The 16,127-nt window shown below is 30.4% G+C and overlaps 1 protein-coding gene across 2 annotated transcripts in view; it reads right to left on the bottom strand.

The window, feature by feature from the left end:
- Positions 1-16,127, bottom strand: part of LOC145284824 (proton-coupled zinc antiporter SLC30A2-like) — a 929,434-nt gene that overhangs the window by 314,316 nt on the left and 598,991 nt on the right. For both annotated transcript variants that reach the window (XR_013868896.1, XM_080133793.1), the window contains exon 3: positions 3,868-4,014. Coding sequence is in view for 1 of the 2 variants with exons in the window: in XM_080133793.1 (XP_079989919.1) it covers positions 3,868-4,014 (147 nt within the window). In the remaining variant the exon portion in view is untranslated. The remainder of the gene's footprint in view (positions 1-3,867; positions 4,015-16,127) is intronic.

Genomic DNA, 16,127 nt, shown 5'->3' on the forward strand with positions numbered 1-16,127 from the left:
TTATTTAATGCCGAATCTAGTAATTTTGTAAAAGAAAAACTTTGCTTCAACTTTATGTCTTCAAATATTTATTTATGGTGATCGGTTTTGTTGTTTTGCAGAGGAAAATTGTTGTTTATAGTTTTCATTTTGCAGAACATGATTGAGTTTTGCAAAAGAAAAGGAAGAGAACAATAACATTAATGTTTGGTGCATTTTAGCCCAAGAAGTCAATATCTCCACAGCCTGATCTGGTAGCACCAGATCAGATAGTATTTTTTTGATGTTTTTGTATGACTCGATTTAGAATTGAACCTTAGTCTCTCGTCTCATTAGCTATTATGTCATATGGGCCATGGAGGAAAGATTATCAAAATGGGAAAAAAGTAAATGGTACTTCTGCACTTTAGTACCCGTTTTTTTTTCCGTGAGTCTCGCTCTGCCACGCCTGGCGGACGACGGAAACCACCGGATTATACCGAACGAACGGAAGTCAATAATAATTAAAAAAAAAAAACGAATGAAAACGAAAGAGAAAAAAAAAAGCCTACCGTAATAATTTCACATATTGTACTGTTTTATTTATTTAGTTTTTTTTTTTAGGGGGTAATAAAAGTTTTTGTTTCTTTGAATTAGGGAAAAAACATTTTTTTTGTTTTGTTTATGGATGGACAGTTATTTTGGTATTGTATTTATTAAATTAATGAAAAAGAGTTTACATATTTTTTGGTTTGTGGGTATATAAATATTTTTTGTTAAGCATTTTTTTTTCAAGGCTATTTCCTTAAGGATAGTATTTTCTACCGGTTGAAGTAAAGCAGCCGACGACGGCTGAGAAAGGTTGTTAGAGAATGTATAAGGTAGTTTTCTGTTATCTGCTTACAATAACCCTTATCCCTGAGTGGCTTCCGGGCCTTGATAAGTGGTGACCACCTTGTAAAAAAAAAAACAATATGATAGAGACAAAAAGATTCTTTCAGAATTTTTGTCTTCACATAAAGTCACTAAAATAACTGTCAAGCAGATCGACGTTGGTTCCACACTCTTTTCTATTTCGTTGTTTCGCCTCCTTCCACATCCTCTCCACATGATTTTTTGTAGCCCTAGTCGTGGGTCCACGAAATTTTCGCTGTGGTTAACTGTAAAATGTCAAAGTCTTTCTTTTTCTTTCTTTTTTTCTTCCAATTTTTACCGTCTGCTTGCTCGCTCGAGTCTCTTTTTGCTAACTCGGTATAATCCGGCGGTTTTCGCCATTCGTCGGGCGTTGCCGAATAAAACTCACGGAAAAACGAGCACTAATTTGAAGAAGTAACAAGTAAATAAAAGCATCTCATTCCAGAAATATTATCAAATACAGATTCTTTTTGGTTAATTCTTACCATTTTTGATTATTAATGTGCCTCTCCAAAAACTCATTAATAATTTCTTCAAATAATTGAAATAGAAAAATAAAGCCAAAAATACTAATAAGACAAAAGAAAAAAAAGAAAAAGAATCTAAATAAAGGCAAATAAATAATGTAAATAAAAATAATATCTCATTCCAGAAATATTGTTAATGGAACAAAACCTGATTAATTGTTTCTTCAATCAATTTAAACAAAAAAAAAAAAAAAAAGAAGGTCCCCCAAAAGGAGGGAAAAACGGACAAAAAGGTAACAAATGAAAACTCCAAAGAAAAATCGATAAATGTTTTGTTATCATTAAAACATTTCAATGATATGATGGTTTCTGGTTTTGTAATGAATGAGGCTGATCTTAAACTCTTGTTCTGTGATGAACAAATCTAATTTTGTTTGCCTTCGTTCACGCCTTTAACAAACGAAATGTGTTCTGCTATTAATTCATTAAAATACTGAATCACTCCACAAACGCTTTTGATCATCACTTAATCTATAGACTTTTTGAAATGCAGACAAACAATCTCTATCTCTACTATATTATACAACAAAAAAACTTTGTGTGTTTGTCTGTGCGAGTTCGTTCCCTATGGACTCGAAAACGGGTGCGCCGATTTTTATGAAATTTTATATGCAGATAGTTCATGTCAATGGAAGTGTTCTAATATAGGCTTTGTATCGGAATGTTTTCGATAAGTATCGATAATCGCTAATCAAAATAATCCGACGAAAGAAGGCAATTTTGATCAAAGTTAACACCTTATACAGCCTAACATCATAAGTGCATTTAAAAAGTCTTATTGCCACAAAAACTTAAAACTCTGGCATATAAAATCAACAGTAGGTTCTTTGATATGACAGGGGCGCGTTCAAAATGAATGTTTCTGTTTAAAGCACAGTTGAACCGTGACACTTGACTTTTTCATTTTAAACTTAACGTCAAGCCATTATCACCACACAACCAGTAATGCCAAGCAAATAAAATCAATAGTAGGTTCTTTGATATGACTGAGCGCATCCGAGATGAATATTTGTATTTAGAGCAAAATTAAAATATAATGCATTTTAAACTTTAATTCAAGCCATTATATATAAAATAATTTTATAAGATCAACAGTAAATTCTCTACAGTGCAATGTAGACTACAATGTATTGTGAAGTAAGTCACTGCTGAAGACATGTGAGCTTCCTTCCGGTGCACCATGATGGGTCCCCAACTAGAGCAGGTAATCAATCAATTTAATTGAAAAATGGTCGATTTCATTGATTTCGATAACAATAAAAATATGGGAGTGTTTAAACATTCTTTGATCATTATTTAATCCCGGGCAACGTCAGGTCCCTACTCGTATATTTATAATGGTTACTGAAATAGAAAAATTAGTTATAACAGATAACCCTTCCAGCTGGGGTAAATAAAATGCAATTAGCACACACCTTCTCACACAAACGTGAGGAAAACTCTTTGCAAAAGTAGCCCTCTCCCCCTCTCTCTCTCTTCAGTATCAACCATTGGTACATATTAGGGACCCTATGTCAATAGTGATTAAGTCAGCTAGTGTAAAATTTGACAAGGGTCACACTGAGTGCATGATGATGATCCAGATCTGTAGAACATAACCGTTCCCAAAGATGAGTTGAGGCAAGGGGCAGTAGGTCAAATGGTACAGAAAAGAAAAAAGATATCAGGATATGGTGAATGACGTCACATTTTTGAAACTGGGAGAAACAAACGATTTTCAGATTAGTCCCTCTGTGAAAATCATGTAGAATTAAACGAAATCTTACATTGATGTCTCTGTCTGCAGGCATCACACTCATATTAGTTACGATAACATTAGTCACTCTCGCATGAGTCAATTCTCTTCAAATAAAACCATTTATGAAAACTCTCAGCGAATGTCTCCTCGTGTCCTCTTTCTTTGTGAGAAAGAAGCTTATTTCTACAGCAACCACTACAGGAAATGATGAGAAGGAACGACTATAACAGAAGCGAGGAAAAAAGAGACCACGTATAAATACCCTCAACATACAAGGTGCCTTCAATAAGTTTCCAAACTTTTATTGAAAGTACACACATGAAACACTAGTCCCCTTCGAAGTAATCTCCTCCGGCTGCAATGCACTTGTTTTACGATCCAACAACTTCTGGAAGGTCCCATGTAAGTCCTCTTGTGTGAGCATGTCAATGACCCTTGTCACAGCCTCTTTCATTACCTCAATTGTCTCATGACGACAACCTTTAAGGTTTTCTTTGAGCTTAGGAAATAACCAAAAGTCACAGGGAGCAAGGTCTAGACTATAGGAAGGATGCTCACGACGTTATAGACGTAATTATATTTATTGCATGGGCGAGCCCATTAATTTCTGAAACAGTTATACCGGCTTACCCAATAACAAAAACAACCTGATTAAATCCCTGCTATTTGTTGGTAAGAGATTTTTGCTTTTATTTATCTGGAAAAAACAAAAACAAAGGAGTAACTTACCAATTCGGTGATAACCAAATGACATGGATTCGGTTGCTGGCTTAATGGAGAGATAGAGCGCAAGCAACCCGATGGAGAAACTGATGAGATCACTTCCCAAGTGTAAAACATCCGTAAACAGGGCGAGACTGTTCGATAAGATTCCACCTGCAATTAAAAAAAAAACGAATTAAATAAATGATTAAAGTTTTAAAGGATAACAAGAGAAACAAGAACGATTTTTTTTTTACTATTATTTCGATTATTTGAACAATTGTTGGTACTTGTGCATTTTTTGGTACTGTACTGAAAAAGTAACGTTATTATTTTGAAAGCCATTCTTAACATGGAGAGAAAATTGCGTTTTGTAGCTATTCTGTGCTTTCACCTAACAATTTAATAATAAAAAAGAAGATATCGTGAAACTTGAATTTAACCTGAAAAAAAAAATAAACTATTTAAAAATAGCGCTGTACCAAAAATGTATAATCACCCAATTGTTCTCATTTTGTGAGCTGTTCTCACAACGTTTCGGACGGTGTAACCTCCAACCTACTTCATGTCTATCTTGTTGCACTCGGGAATCTTTTTGTAGAACTAGAGTTCTGTTCGAAATTTCGTAAAGAGTCCAGATTTCGAATGATACATTCTAAAATGCGACAAGGATACACCTAAAGAAGGCCGAAGTTTACATCGACTGAAACATTGTGAGAAGAACTCTCAATACGAAAACAATAGTCCAAATAATCCACATAATACAAATTACCAATCCTCATCTGAAAAATTCAGAAACATTATATCAAATCAGTATGAACCTGAATTAATACGATAACACTGTTCTCAAGCGGAACCTTTTATTTAATCCACGTTACTCCCGTGAATTGGATAAACGGTGCCTTCGAAATTTTGTACAGATTTCCGAGCTCGACGTAAATAGCCCGTGTGTGATAAGATACACCTGTAGAAGGTAGGTGTCATCAGCCGAAAAGTTGTGAGCATAACGCTAGAATACTAATTAAATGTAGTTAATACACAAGTTTTAATTTTCGATGCACGTGTCGATGGATCAATTTGATTGTTTATATAGGAAGATCATCAAGTTACGCACGTACACACGCGTACACACACACACACGCACACATACATGCACGCACGCACACTCACACACACGCACGCACACACACACACGCACTGCTTTATACTAAAGCACACACTAATTGTTAAATTCTTCAGTTATCAAGGTTTTCCCCTCAAAAGTGTCTTCCTATGTACTTTAAGGCCCTGTCGGTGGGGCATTAGAATACACCGACTGCCCCCCCCCCTGCAGAGGGTAAAAGTCCCTCAATGGGGGTCCTGGATATGACCTTAAACTATATCCAGTGGTGAGGCCCCAGCTTGTGGGCTTTGGGGAGTGTGGAGCCACCCTTTAATTACCATTGCTCCCAGGGCCACTCTGACCCGGAGTGGTAGTACCTGTTAGGGTTCCAACTATGGGTTTAATAGAAACCGATTTGAAAACAACAAATATATTCTATTAAAAAAATTTCTTCAAAATCTTTGGATTCGGCATTAAATAACCCGAAAAGGGTTGATATGCCGTAAAACAAAAACAACCAACCAACCAACCACGTTTTCCCCTCAAAAGTGTCTTCCTATGTACTTTAACAAGAGGAATATTATTCATTCCTCGAACACAACGGTTTTGCATCAACAGCATGTAACAATATCGAACCGCATCTCTAGAACTCTTATATTAATTTGGAATTAAATTCGATTACATCATTTTAATTCTACCAAATGTCTAGAATTAAAAACTTAAGCTTAAGTGTCTTAACTATTAAGTGTTATTATATTCATGCAGATATTCTACATGATTTATACTTATGTAAAAAGCTTATAGTAAACACAAATCTCTTTCTATATATATTTATGTATGCGTGTATTTGTTAAAAAAATGTTCCCTACGAAACTCCTCTGATCGCTTTTGGTCTACAGACATGAGCCTTAACATACAAGGTATTCGAACCCAGGCAAAGCTTTATATTTGGGTTCAAAATTGTGAAAATTAAAAAAAAAAAAAAATGAAATTTCCCAGGTCGAACGATGGCATTACGAATATGCATGCGTCACGTAATAGCTATTAGTTGATGTTTTAATTTTTAGCCTTGCAGCAAACATGTTTTCATAGGACAGGCATTTACGTCAAAATAAACAGTAAATCGTGAGCTAAATGCTTTGGTTTCGATTCTCGGTGGCAGCGCTCGAATCATTAAAAAAAAAACAAAAAAACTTTATATTATTACAGTATACTGAGTCCAATAAGTATAAATTCGAAATCTGCATTAATCAAAATATCCTATCTAAGTGTATTTTACGACCGAGCAATGCCGGGCGGTCTGCCAGTATATATATGTTTATACATTATATATACATATACGCATGTTTATAATTATATATACATATACGCATGTTTATAATTATATATACATATACGCATGTTTATAATTATATATACATATGTTTATAATTATATATACATATACGTATGTTTATAATTATATATACATATACGTATGTTTATAATTATATATACATATACGCATGTTTATAATTATATATACATATACGCATGTTTATAATTATATATACATGTGCATATGTTTATAATTATATATACATGTTTATAATTATATATACATATACGTATGTTTATAATTATATATACATATACGCATGTTTATAATTATATATACATATACGCATGTTTATAATTATATATACATATACGCATGTTTATAATTATATATACATATACGTATGTTTATAATTATATATACATATACGTATGTTTATAATTATATATACATATACGCATGTTTATAATTATATATACATATACATGTTTATAATTATATATACATATGCATATGTTTATAATTATATATACATGTTTATAATTATATATACATATACGTATGTTTATAATTATATATACATATACGTATGTTTATAATTATATATACATATACGCATGTTTATAATTATATATACATATATTTAAGTTTATAATTATATATACATATATGTAAGTTTATACATTATATATACACATACTTTTATATATTATATATACATACTGACATAGTAGAAGATGCCGACACTCTCTGAGCATGGATTACTCAGATTTGTTTGGAATGTGCTCAGACGGAGCATAAGGGTTTAATGTGCAGAAATAACTTTCAGAAGCCTAAAAAAGATAAATGCAGTTTTATCGAAAGTTATAAAAAAAAAAAAAATATAACGAGAATAGAAAATATGTTGACATCAAAGTTTATGATCGAAATATTACGTGATTTTTGGAAACAGCGAAGGAACATTTCTACAACTGACGAAACTACCTGGAAAAGATAGGCAAACCTGAATTAGAAAGTACAGAAAAATTGCAATAGATATTTCGGGAAGCAAACTAAAATTCAAAGGAAAATACAATGCTAAAGTAACACTCGGCAAAAAAAAACGGATTAAACGAAAATCTATGTCATGACAGGGGGGGGTGCAAATTTGTTCGGCATTGATTTAATAAGTTTATTCAATGTATGAGAGAAGCCGATAAACGCGTTTTGTAAGCGATTAAATGCGCCGAGTATGGGAAAGAGAAAATAGACTGAAAATTTTGTTAAGGATTTAAAAAGCGAATTTAATAAAGGTTTTGCTGGCGAACTTGGTTATTACATGACGGCTGACGTGAGATTTGAACTAAAAGACAACGTAAGACCAAGAATTACGATAGAGAAAGAATTACGGAGATTAGAAGAAAATGGAGTAATTAGTAAAGTGGAATACTCTGAATGGTTATCAACTACAGTTTGAATGAATGTCTAAGAGATCATTTTACTTTCCACACTTTGGATGCCTACTAGATAATATCCTCGAGTGTCTAAGGTCTCTCTGTACATGGACTTGTCAGAACAATATGGCATGAGGATACTTTTCCATAGAAGTAAACCCTGACCAAATATTCAAAATCACATAGTATTCGCATCCCAAATAAGATCTTCTCACTACGGCTACTCCACAGCGATTTCGTCAGGCCAAGGCGAAGCGATTCCCGTACTGGGTTTTCGCTGAAACATGTATGCTTATGTGTAGCCATTTGTTTGTAAACTAAATTCACTTATTTTGGCTCCGTCTAAACATTGAGCACTCTTTTGGTGGACACACTTACAAATACTTACTACCAATACTATATATATATATATATATATATATATATATATATATATATATATATACAGGGTGGTCCCAAAGTCTGGCTACATAATCTACATTTGACCAACCAACTCTGGTGTTCTGACTTCCTAACTTCTCCCATATCTCTCACCATCCCTCAAAGACTCTCTGCCTTCCTTGAATCTCTTATGCCACTCAAAAACTGATGCTTGATTCATGTAAGATAATCCAAATCCTGTAGATTATGTAGCCAGACTTTGTGACCACCCTGTATATATATATATATATATATATATATATATATATATATATATATATATATATATATTTGTGTGTTTACGCATATCAAGACTAGGTCTCATCAACTGATCCCTTCCCTGTCTTAGGCGGCCACTTAAAACATGGAGGGTATCAGTTGATCACGAGCTGATCTTGATACAAGCGAAATAGTAACAAACAAGAAAACATTGGAAGCCATGCACAAGACATCTAACCTCAAACTTGAGACAAGAAGACGAAAAATGCAAATAAAGAATAATTGTTTTTACAATAAAACCCAAATCAATTTTTTCATGTTCTTCAATAAATAATATGATATGTTATAATCCGGGTGTCAGTATTAACACACAAAATAAAAAAAATACTAAAATAATACAGTGGATATAATAGAAAGTTCATGGAAGAAAATAGACAAGGTGAATCTAGTAATAGCAAGATTGAGCATACAAGTCTCTTCATAAGAAAAATTTAAATAAATAAATAAATAAATAAAACAAAAACTGACAAATCCGTTTTCCTTATTCAAGTAGGCTTTCAAGTTCTCTCCAGATGGAGAGAACTTGAATGCCTACTAAACACTATCCTTGAATGTCCAAATAGTTTTACAGGCATTTGTCAGAACAACCTGGTTTGAGGATATTTTTCCTTACACGTATACGCTGACCAAATATTCTAAATCACATAGTATTCACTACCCAAAGAGATCTCCGCAGCATACCTAACCCACATTGACTTTTACAAGGAATGGTGCACCTTTTCCAAGTGATATCATCTCACATAACCGCACAAAGCTGGATTCTCCACCAGACTAGATGAATTTTGTTTCTGGAATACAGTAAGATTAAGAGACCACAAGAAAGATATACTATAACATATTTAAACGGTCAATTAGTACGAGGGGAAATAATGTTCTCAACTTCTTTATTAACTCCATGTTTGAGATGTAAAGGAGAACTTTAATGGAACATTCGAATATCAATATTTCTCACATAGAGATAAAGTGTTATCACTTGATTTCCGAGCCATTCCACTGAAGTAAAATGAAACAAAGATGGAGAGAAATTTGAGAAAAGTGACAGACTTTTGCTTGCAAACACCAAATCTTCATTATATATAGATGTGATAAATTTAAGTAAATGGATTGAACAGTTGAAATGGCCGACCATTATTGGTATCGGAACTTTCATTGGTATTAAATCTTCACATGTGTGAGTGCGTCTGAAAGCTAAATCTAGTTTCGAAGGGTCTCTTGGTGTTCTTAATATGAATGCAGAATTTAAATATTGGCATGGCACCAAGAATTGTCCTTATCTCCCCTCCCCACCGAAATGAAACATTCCCAAGCCAAATCTTTGTTGTAATTCTTTCCATTTTTTTTCTGCTCAATTGTCAAACGGGAAAAAAAGGGATGAACTATCACGGGAGTTGGAGGATGCAGATAAGAAAGTAAATTCTGATTTCAAGAAACCTAAACATTTTGGAGACTGAATTGATGGAGCTATGTCATTATATCACTGAATGCGAACACTTATCTGAGTTTGTGTCTCTGTTTCAACCAATTATTATACTAAACCTGAGTAAATCACTGTTTGTTCCCTAAAGGATTTTTCTTATATATATATATATATATATATATATATATATATATATATATATACTAGCAGATGTATCCGGTGTTGCCCGGTATTAAACGTAACGTCAAATTCCTCCTTTTAGATAAAATGTAGTAAAAAAAAAAACACGCAAAAAAAACAGAAAGAAATTGAGACGTATGAATGCGAGTATCATGTTTTTTTTCTAAACAATAAGTAAAAAAGATACTCGAGCTGAGATCGAAACCAAAACTTGAAGACAGTGAATCAAGTACGAGAACCATTAGACCAGCTTGTACCATCTTCCAATTTGAATTTTTTTATGTAGAGGATTTGGACCTGTGAAACAATTTCGATTTAGTTTTTAGCCTGTTTTAGCTGCTAAGAGGTCAAAATGGAAAAAAGAAAAAGACAGTTCACCTTAGCCGGAGTAAGCTAAATAAGCTGTTACGTTTGTGTGTGCAAAATTTAGCATTGATAGCTTAAAATTGCTTAATTTTTAATCTTTGGTATCAGTCTGTCAGTAGCGTGGACAGTAACAACGTTTAAGTGATAAATAACGACCAAGGCTGGAGCGCTAAGGGTTTTGGTTTTGATTCTAGCAGATGGTACCCAAACCTTTTTTTCTATAACTTCTGAAAGCATTACTGTATATTGGATAATAATCCATTGCTAATCAACACTATAATAATAAATAAAAAAATTGCGTTAATTAAAATATAATATTTGTGCATATTTTACAACCGGGCAACGTCGGGCGGCCTGCTAGTATATATATATATATATATATATATATATATATATATATATTTCATTTACGATCACTTTTCCCTTGTCCAAGGGTTATGTTCCTTTGGCATTTTGCAAGCTCACTCTCCATAATAATCTTGACACTTTTGTCAATGGTCTTAATACTGATTGATTGTTTGCTATTTTTATGAAGAGCAATGTTCTATGGTTGCAGGCTTTTCTCTCACCAAGCACAGGTATATGGGGTGGGTCTGGCATTTGTCATTACACAAAGAAAACGTACAAGTCAGCAGGTACTTTCATGAGGCTTAGCTGACCGGTCGTGATTATTTGCCAGCGTACGGCATTTGGAGCCCACATAAAAAAATAAGGAAATGTGTGAGAACCGGCCATGACCACCTATTCTGATAATGTATCTATAATTTACCATTTCATGTATATACTTATATTATAAAACTGTTCTATTACATATTTTTGGTTTCAGTAGCTATTTGAGTAGTACTCAATGCATGAGTAGAGTTTAATAATAATAGCGCTTAAATATATATATATATATATATATATATATATATATATATATATATATATATATATATATATATATATAGGGGCAGAATTTTTTCTCCATGGCATATTTCATTAAATAAAATAAACATATTTTGTCTATTAATTCTGTTTTTATCCTTTCCAACTTCTGAATAACAATCTTCAATTCTGGCAGGAACTGGCTGATGTAATCACAAAATTTATCATAAGGCCGAGTACTTTACAATATTTAAGGATTCTTCACCAGAGATGCATTAATCTAACTGGTTTTTAACAATTTATAAAGATTTTTTTTCCCCTTCCTTGGTTAATTATTTTATTTATCTTTTTTGCATTGGTTTCAAAATTCCAAAGTGTTGTTCATTTTACTATTTATATATATTATACATATATTTTTTATATTATATATATATATTATATATATAATATATATATATTATATATAGATATATTATATATATAATATATATATATTATATATATATTATATATATATTATATATATTATATATATATTATATATAGATATATTATATATATTATATATATATTATATATATATATATTATATATATTATATATATTATACATATATTATATATATTATGTATTATATATATATTATATATATTATGTATTATATATATTATATATATTATATATTATATATATTATATATATTATATTATATATATATTTTATGTAATCTATATATTATATATATATGTATATTATATTATATATATTATATATATATTATATCTATATATTATAATTATATTATATATATGTATATTATATTATATATATATTATATATATATTATATATATATGTATATTATATTATATATTATATATATATTATATCTATATATTATATATATATTATATATATATGTATATTATATTATATATTATATATATATTATATCTATATATTATATATATATATTATATATATATGTATATTATATTATATATATATTATATATATCTATATATTATATATATATATTATATATATGTATATTATATTATATATACTATATATCTATATATTATATATATTATTTATATATATTATATATGTATATATTATATCTATATATTATATATATAATATTCATATATATTATATACATATATATAATATATTGTATTTTATGTAATGTATATATTATATATATATTATATATATTATATATATTATATATATATTATATATATTATATTATATATATTTTTTACATGTTATATATATTATATACATGTTATATATATTATATACATGTTATATATATTATATACATGTTATATATATTATATATATATTATATATATTATATATATTATATAGTATATATATATTATATTTATTATATAGTATATATATTATATAGTATATATATTATATTATATATATTATATTATATATATTATATTATATATCTATTATATTATATATCTATTATATTATATATATTATATTATATATCTATTATATTATATATATTATATTATATATCTATTATATTATATATCTATTATATTATATATCTATTATATTATATATATTATATTATATATATATATTATATTATATATCTATATTATATTATATATCTATTATATTATATATCTATTATATTATATATCTATTATATTATATATCTATTATATTATATATCTATTATATTATATATCTATTATATTATATATCTATTATATTATATATATATTATATTATATATATTATGTTACATATATATCATTATACATATATATATTATATATATCATTATATATATTATATATATATCATTATATATATTATATTATATATATATCATATTATATATATCATATGATATATATATCATATTATATACATATTATACATATAATATATATTATATATATATTATATATATATTTTATATATATTATATTATATACATATTATATATAATATATATTATATATATTATATTATATATATATATATTTATATACATATTATATATATAATATATATTATATATATATATATTTTATATATATTTTATATACATATTATATATATAATATATATTATATATATATATTTTATTTCGTGATTCCAGATAAACCTTTTTAAATTTTTTTTGCAGCGTGACTCGCAAAAAGTATATATTATTGCAAGCAGCCATATTATTATTGAGAACAGGAGCTTACAGCAATTTTATTTTTTATTGTAACCCAAACAGGTGTATATTGTACATGGTACAATATTTCTTTTAACTACACACTAAAAAAAAAAAGAAAAAACATGGAAGACTTATCAAAAATGTTCATGCAATTTTTACAAGCACAGGCTGACCGGGATGAACGCAGACAAGCTAAACAAAACGAGCTTTTGCAAACACAAATACAGGCACAGGCTGACCGCGAGGAAAAGAGAGAGAACAGATTATTGAAATGGCAGCAGGAACAAGAAGAAAAGCAGAAAATAGCACAATTAAAGCAGAAAATCTGCAATTGGAACAGGAAGAAAGGCATAAGAAACTACAATGGGAATATGAAGAAAGACAAGATGAACGTTTTGCTAAAACACTGGAACTACTAAAGAGTAATCGAGAAAATATCGATAGTGTTAATTTCTCCCATACAACTATTTTTAATAGCATGGACACATTTCATTATGTGCCTGAGGAAGAGTAGAATTTTGAAGCATACTACACAAGATACGAGGATGTTTTTCAACTGGACTGTAAAAATTGGCCAAATAGTCAGAAAGTGAGCCTCTTACTCAGAAAATTGGGTACATCAGAACACAGCAAATTCGTAGATTACATATTACCTAAAAAAACTGCGGAATTAGAGTTCATCGAAGCTGTAAAATTACTAAAAGAATTATTTAATCCAAATATATCTCTTTTTCATAAAAGATGGCTGTGCATGAATCTAAGAAAGATGGACAACCAAGATTATTTGACATACGCATCAGTTGTCAATAAAAACTGCGATAATTTTTAGCTTGAAGAACTAACGGTAGAAGATTTTAAATGTCTAATCTTCGCTCAAGGGTTAGTTTCCACGAAAAATGCAGAAATACGCAGACGAGTGTTGTCTAAGCTGGAATCTGAGCAAGATTTAACCCTCCAGAAACTAGCAGAGGACTGTGAAAGGGCCATTACACTAAAAAAGGATTAAAAAAATATAGAAGAATCCGGAGTGGCATATGTAAGAAAAGTTAGAAAACCATACGCACCAAAGAAGAACTTTACAAAGAAAAGCAATGGAACGGGATATTCCAAAGATAATAACCATAAATATAGTACAGAATATAACAAGCCTCTTCCTAGATATAACTGTAAGAGATGTGCAGAAAAGCATTGGGAATCAGATTGTCCTTATAAGAAGAAAAATGCTACATTTGTAAGAAGGTGGGTCACAAAAGCGATTGCTGCAGATATAAAGATTACACCAGAAAGAGAGTACAGCAAACAAAATCAAATACAAAATTAGACAAAGATCGGCGAAAATACGTAAAAGTGGAAATATTTAAAACATCAATAAAGTTACAACTCGACTCCGGCTCCGATGTTTCTATAATAAACCTGAATACGTGGAAAAAGTTGGGAAAACCGGCCATGATGAAAACTAGTAAAGCAGCCCGGACGGTAACTGGTGGTGGTATAAAATTTGAAGGAGAAGTTGTCCTCCCGATAAAATTGAAAGGGATTTCGAAGAAATTAAAAATATTCGTACTAAAAAATAGTGAACATCTGTTTGGAATAGATTTAATTGAGAAATTCGGACTATGGGATAAGCCAATCAATACATTCTGTAAAAAATTAGAATGTTCTTCTCCAACAACAGTAAATATAAAAGACGATTTAAAAGAATTATTTCCTGAGGCATTCACGACTAACTTAGGTCGCTGCAATAAATTCAAGGCCTCGTTTGAACTTAAAGAAAACGCCAGCCCAATTTTTAGAAAAAAGCGAAATGTTCCGTTCGCTGGGTTGGAAAAGATTGATAAAGAATTAAATAGATTGGAACAGACGGGAATTCTATCAAAAATAGAACACAACGAGTGGGCAGCTCCCACCGTATACGTAAAGAAAAAGAATGACGAAGTTAGAGTGTGCGCAGACTTTTCGACCGGGGTCAACTCCCTATTAAAAGATCACCATTACCCCCTACCAAGCCCAGAGGAAATATTCACGAAGTTGAATGGGGGTAATATCTTCTCCAAGATAGACTTGAGCGACGCGTATTTGCAAATACCGGTCGAGGAGAATTGCTCAAAAATACTATGCATCAATACGCATAAGGGATTATACAAATACAACCGATTGCCTTTTGGCATCAAAGTAGCGCCTGCCATCTTTCAGCAAGCGATGGACACCATGCTAAGTGGTATTGAATACGCATGTGCATACCTGGACGACGTTGTTGTCACGAGCAAATCCCTAGAAGAACATAAGGAACATTTGAAACAAGTATTTACTCGAATACAAGAATTCGGCTTTAAAGTAAAAGAAAGTAAATGTGACTTTTGTATGAGCGAGATGAAGTATCTTGGACACATAATAAACAAACATGGACGACGTCCAGACCCAGACAGATCTGCGGCAATACAAAATATGCCAGCACCCGATAATGTAAAAACCTTGCAGAGTTTCTTAGGACTCGCAAATTATTACCAATCTTTTATTGAAGGAATGCATAACTTGCGAGCCCCCTTAAATAATCTGCTTAAAAAGGATACACCGTGGAACTGGACGCAAGAATGTCAAACCGCTTTTGACAAAATAAAGAGCGCACTAACATCCGAATTATTCTTAACGCACTTTGGCACAAACTTAAAAATAGTCGTCGCTAGTGACGCTAGCTCC

The sequence above is a fragment of the Euprymna scolopes genome, chromosome 9 (genome assembly GCF_053919585.1).
Source record: "Euprymna scolopes isolate OS-2025 chromosome 9, ASM5391958v1, whole genome shotgun sequence".
Classification (NCBI taxonomy): Eukaryota; Metazoa; Mollusca; class Cephalopoda; order Sepiida; family Sepiolidae; genus Euprymna; species Euprymna scolopes.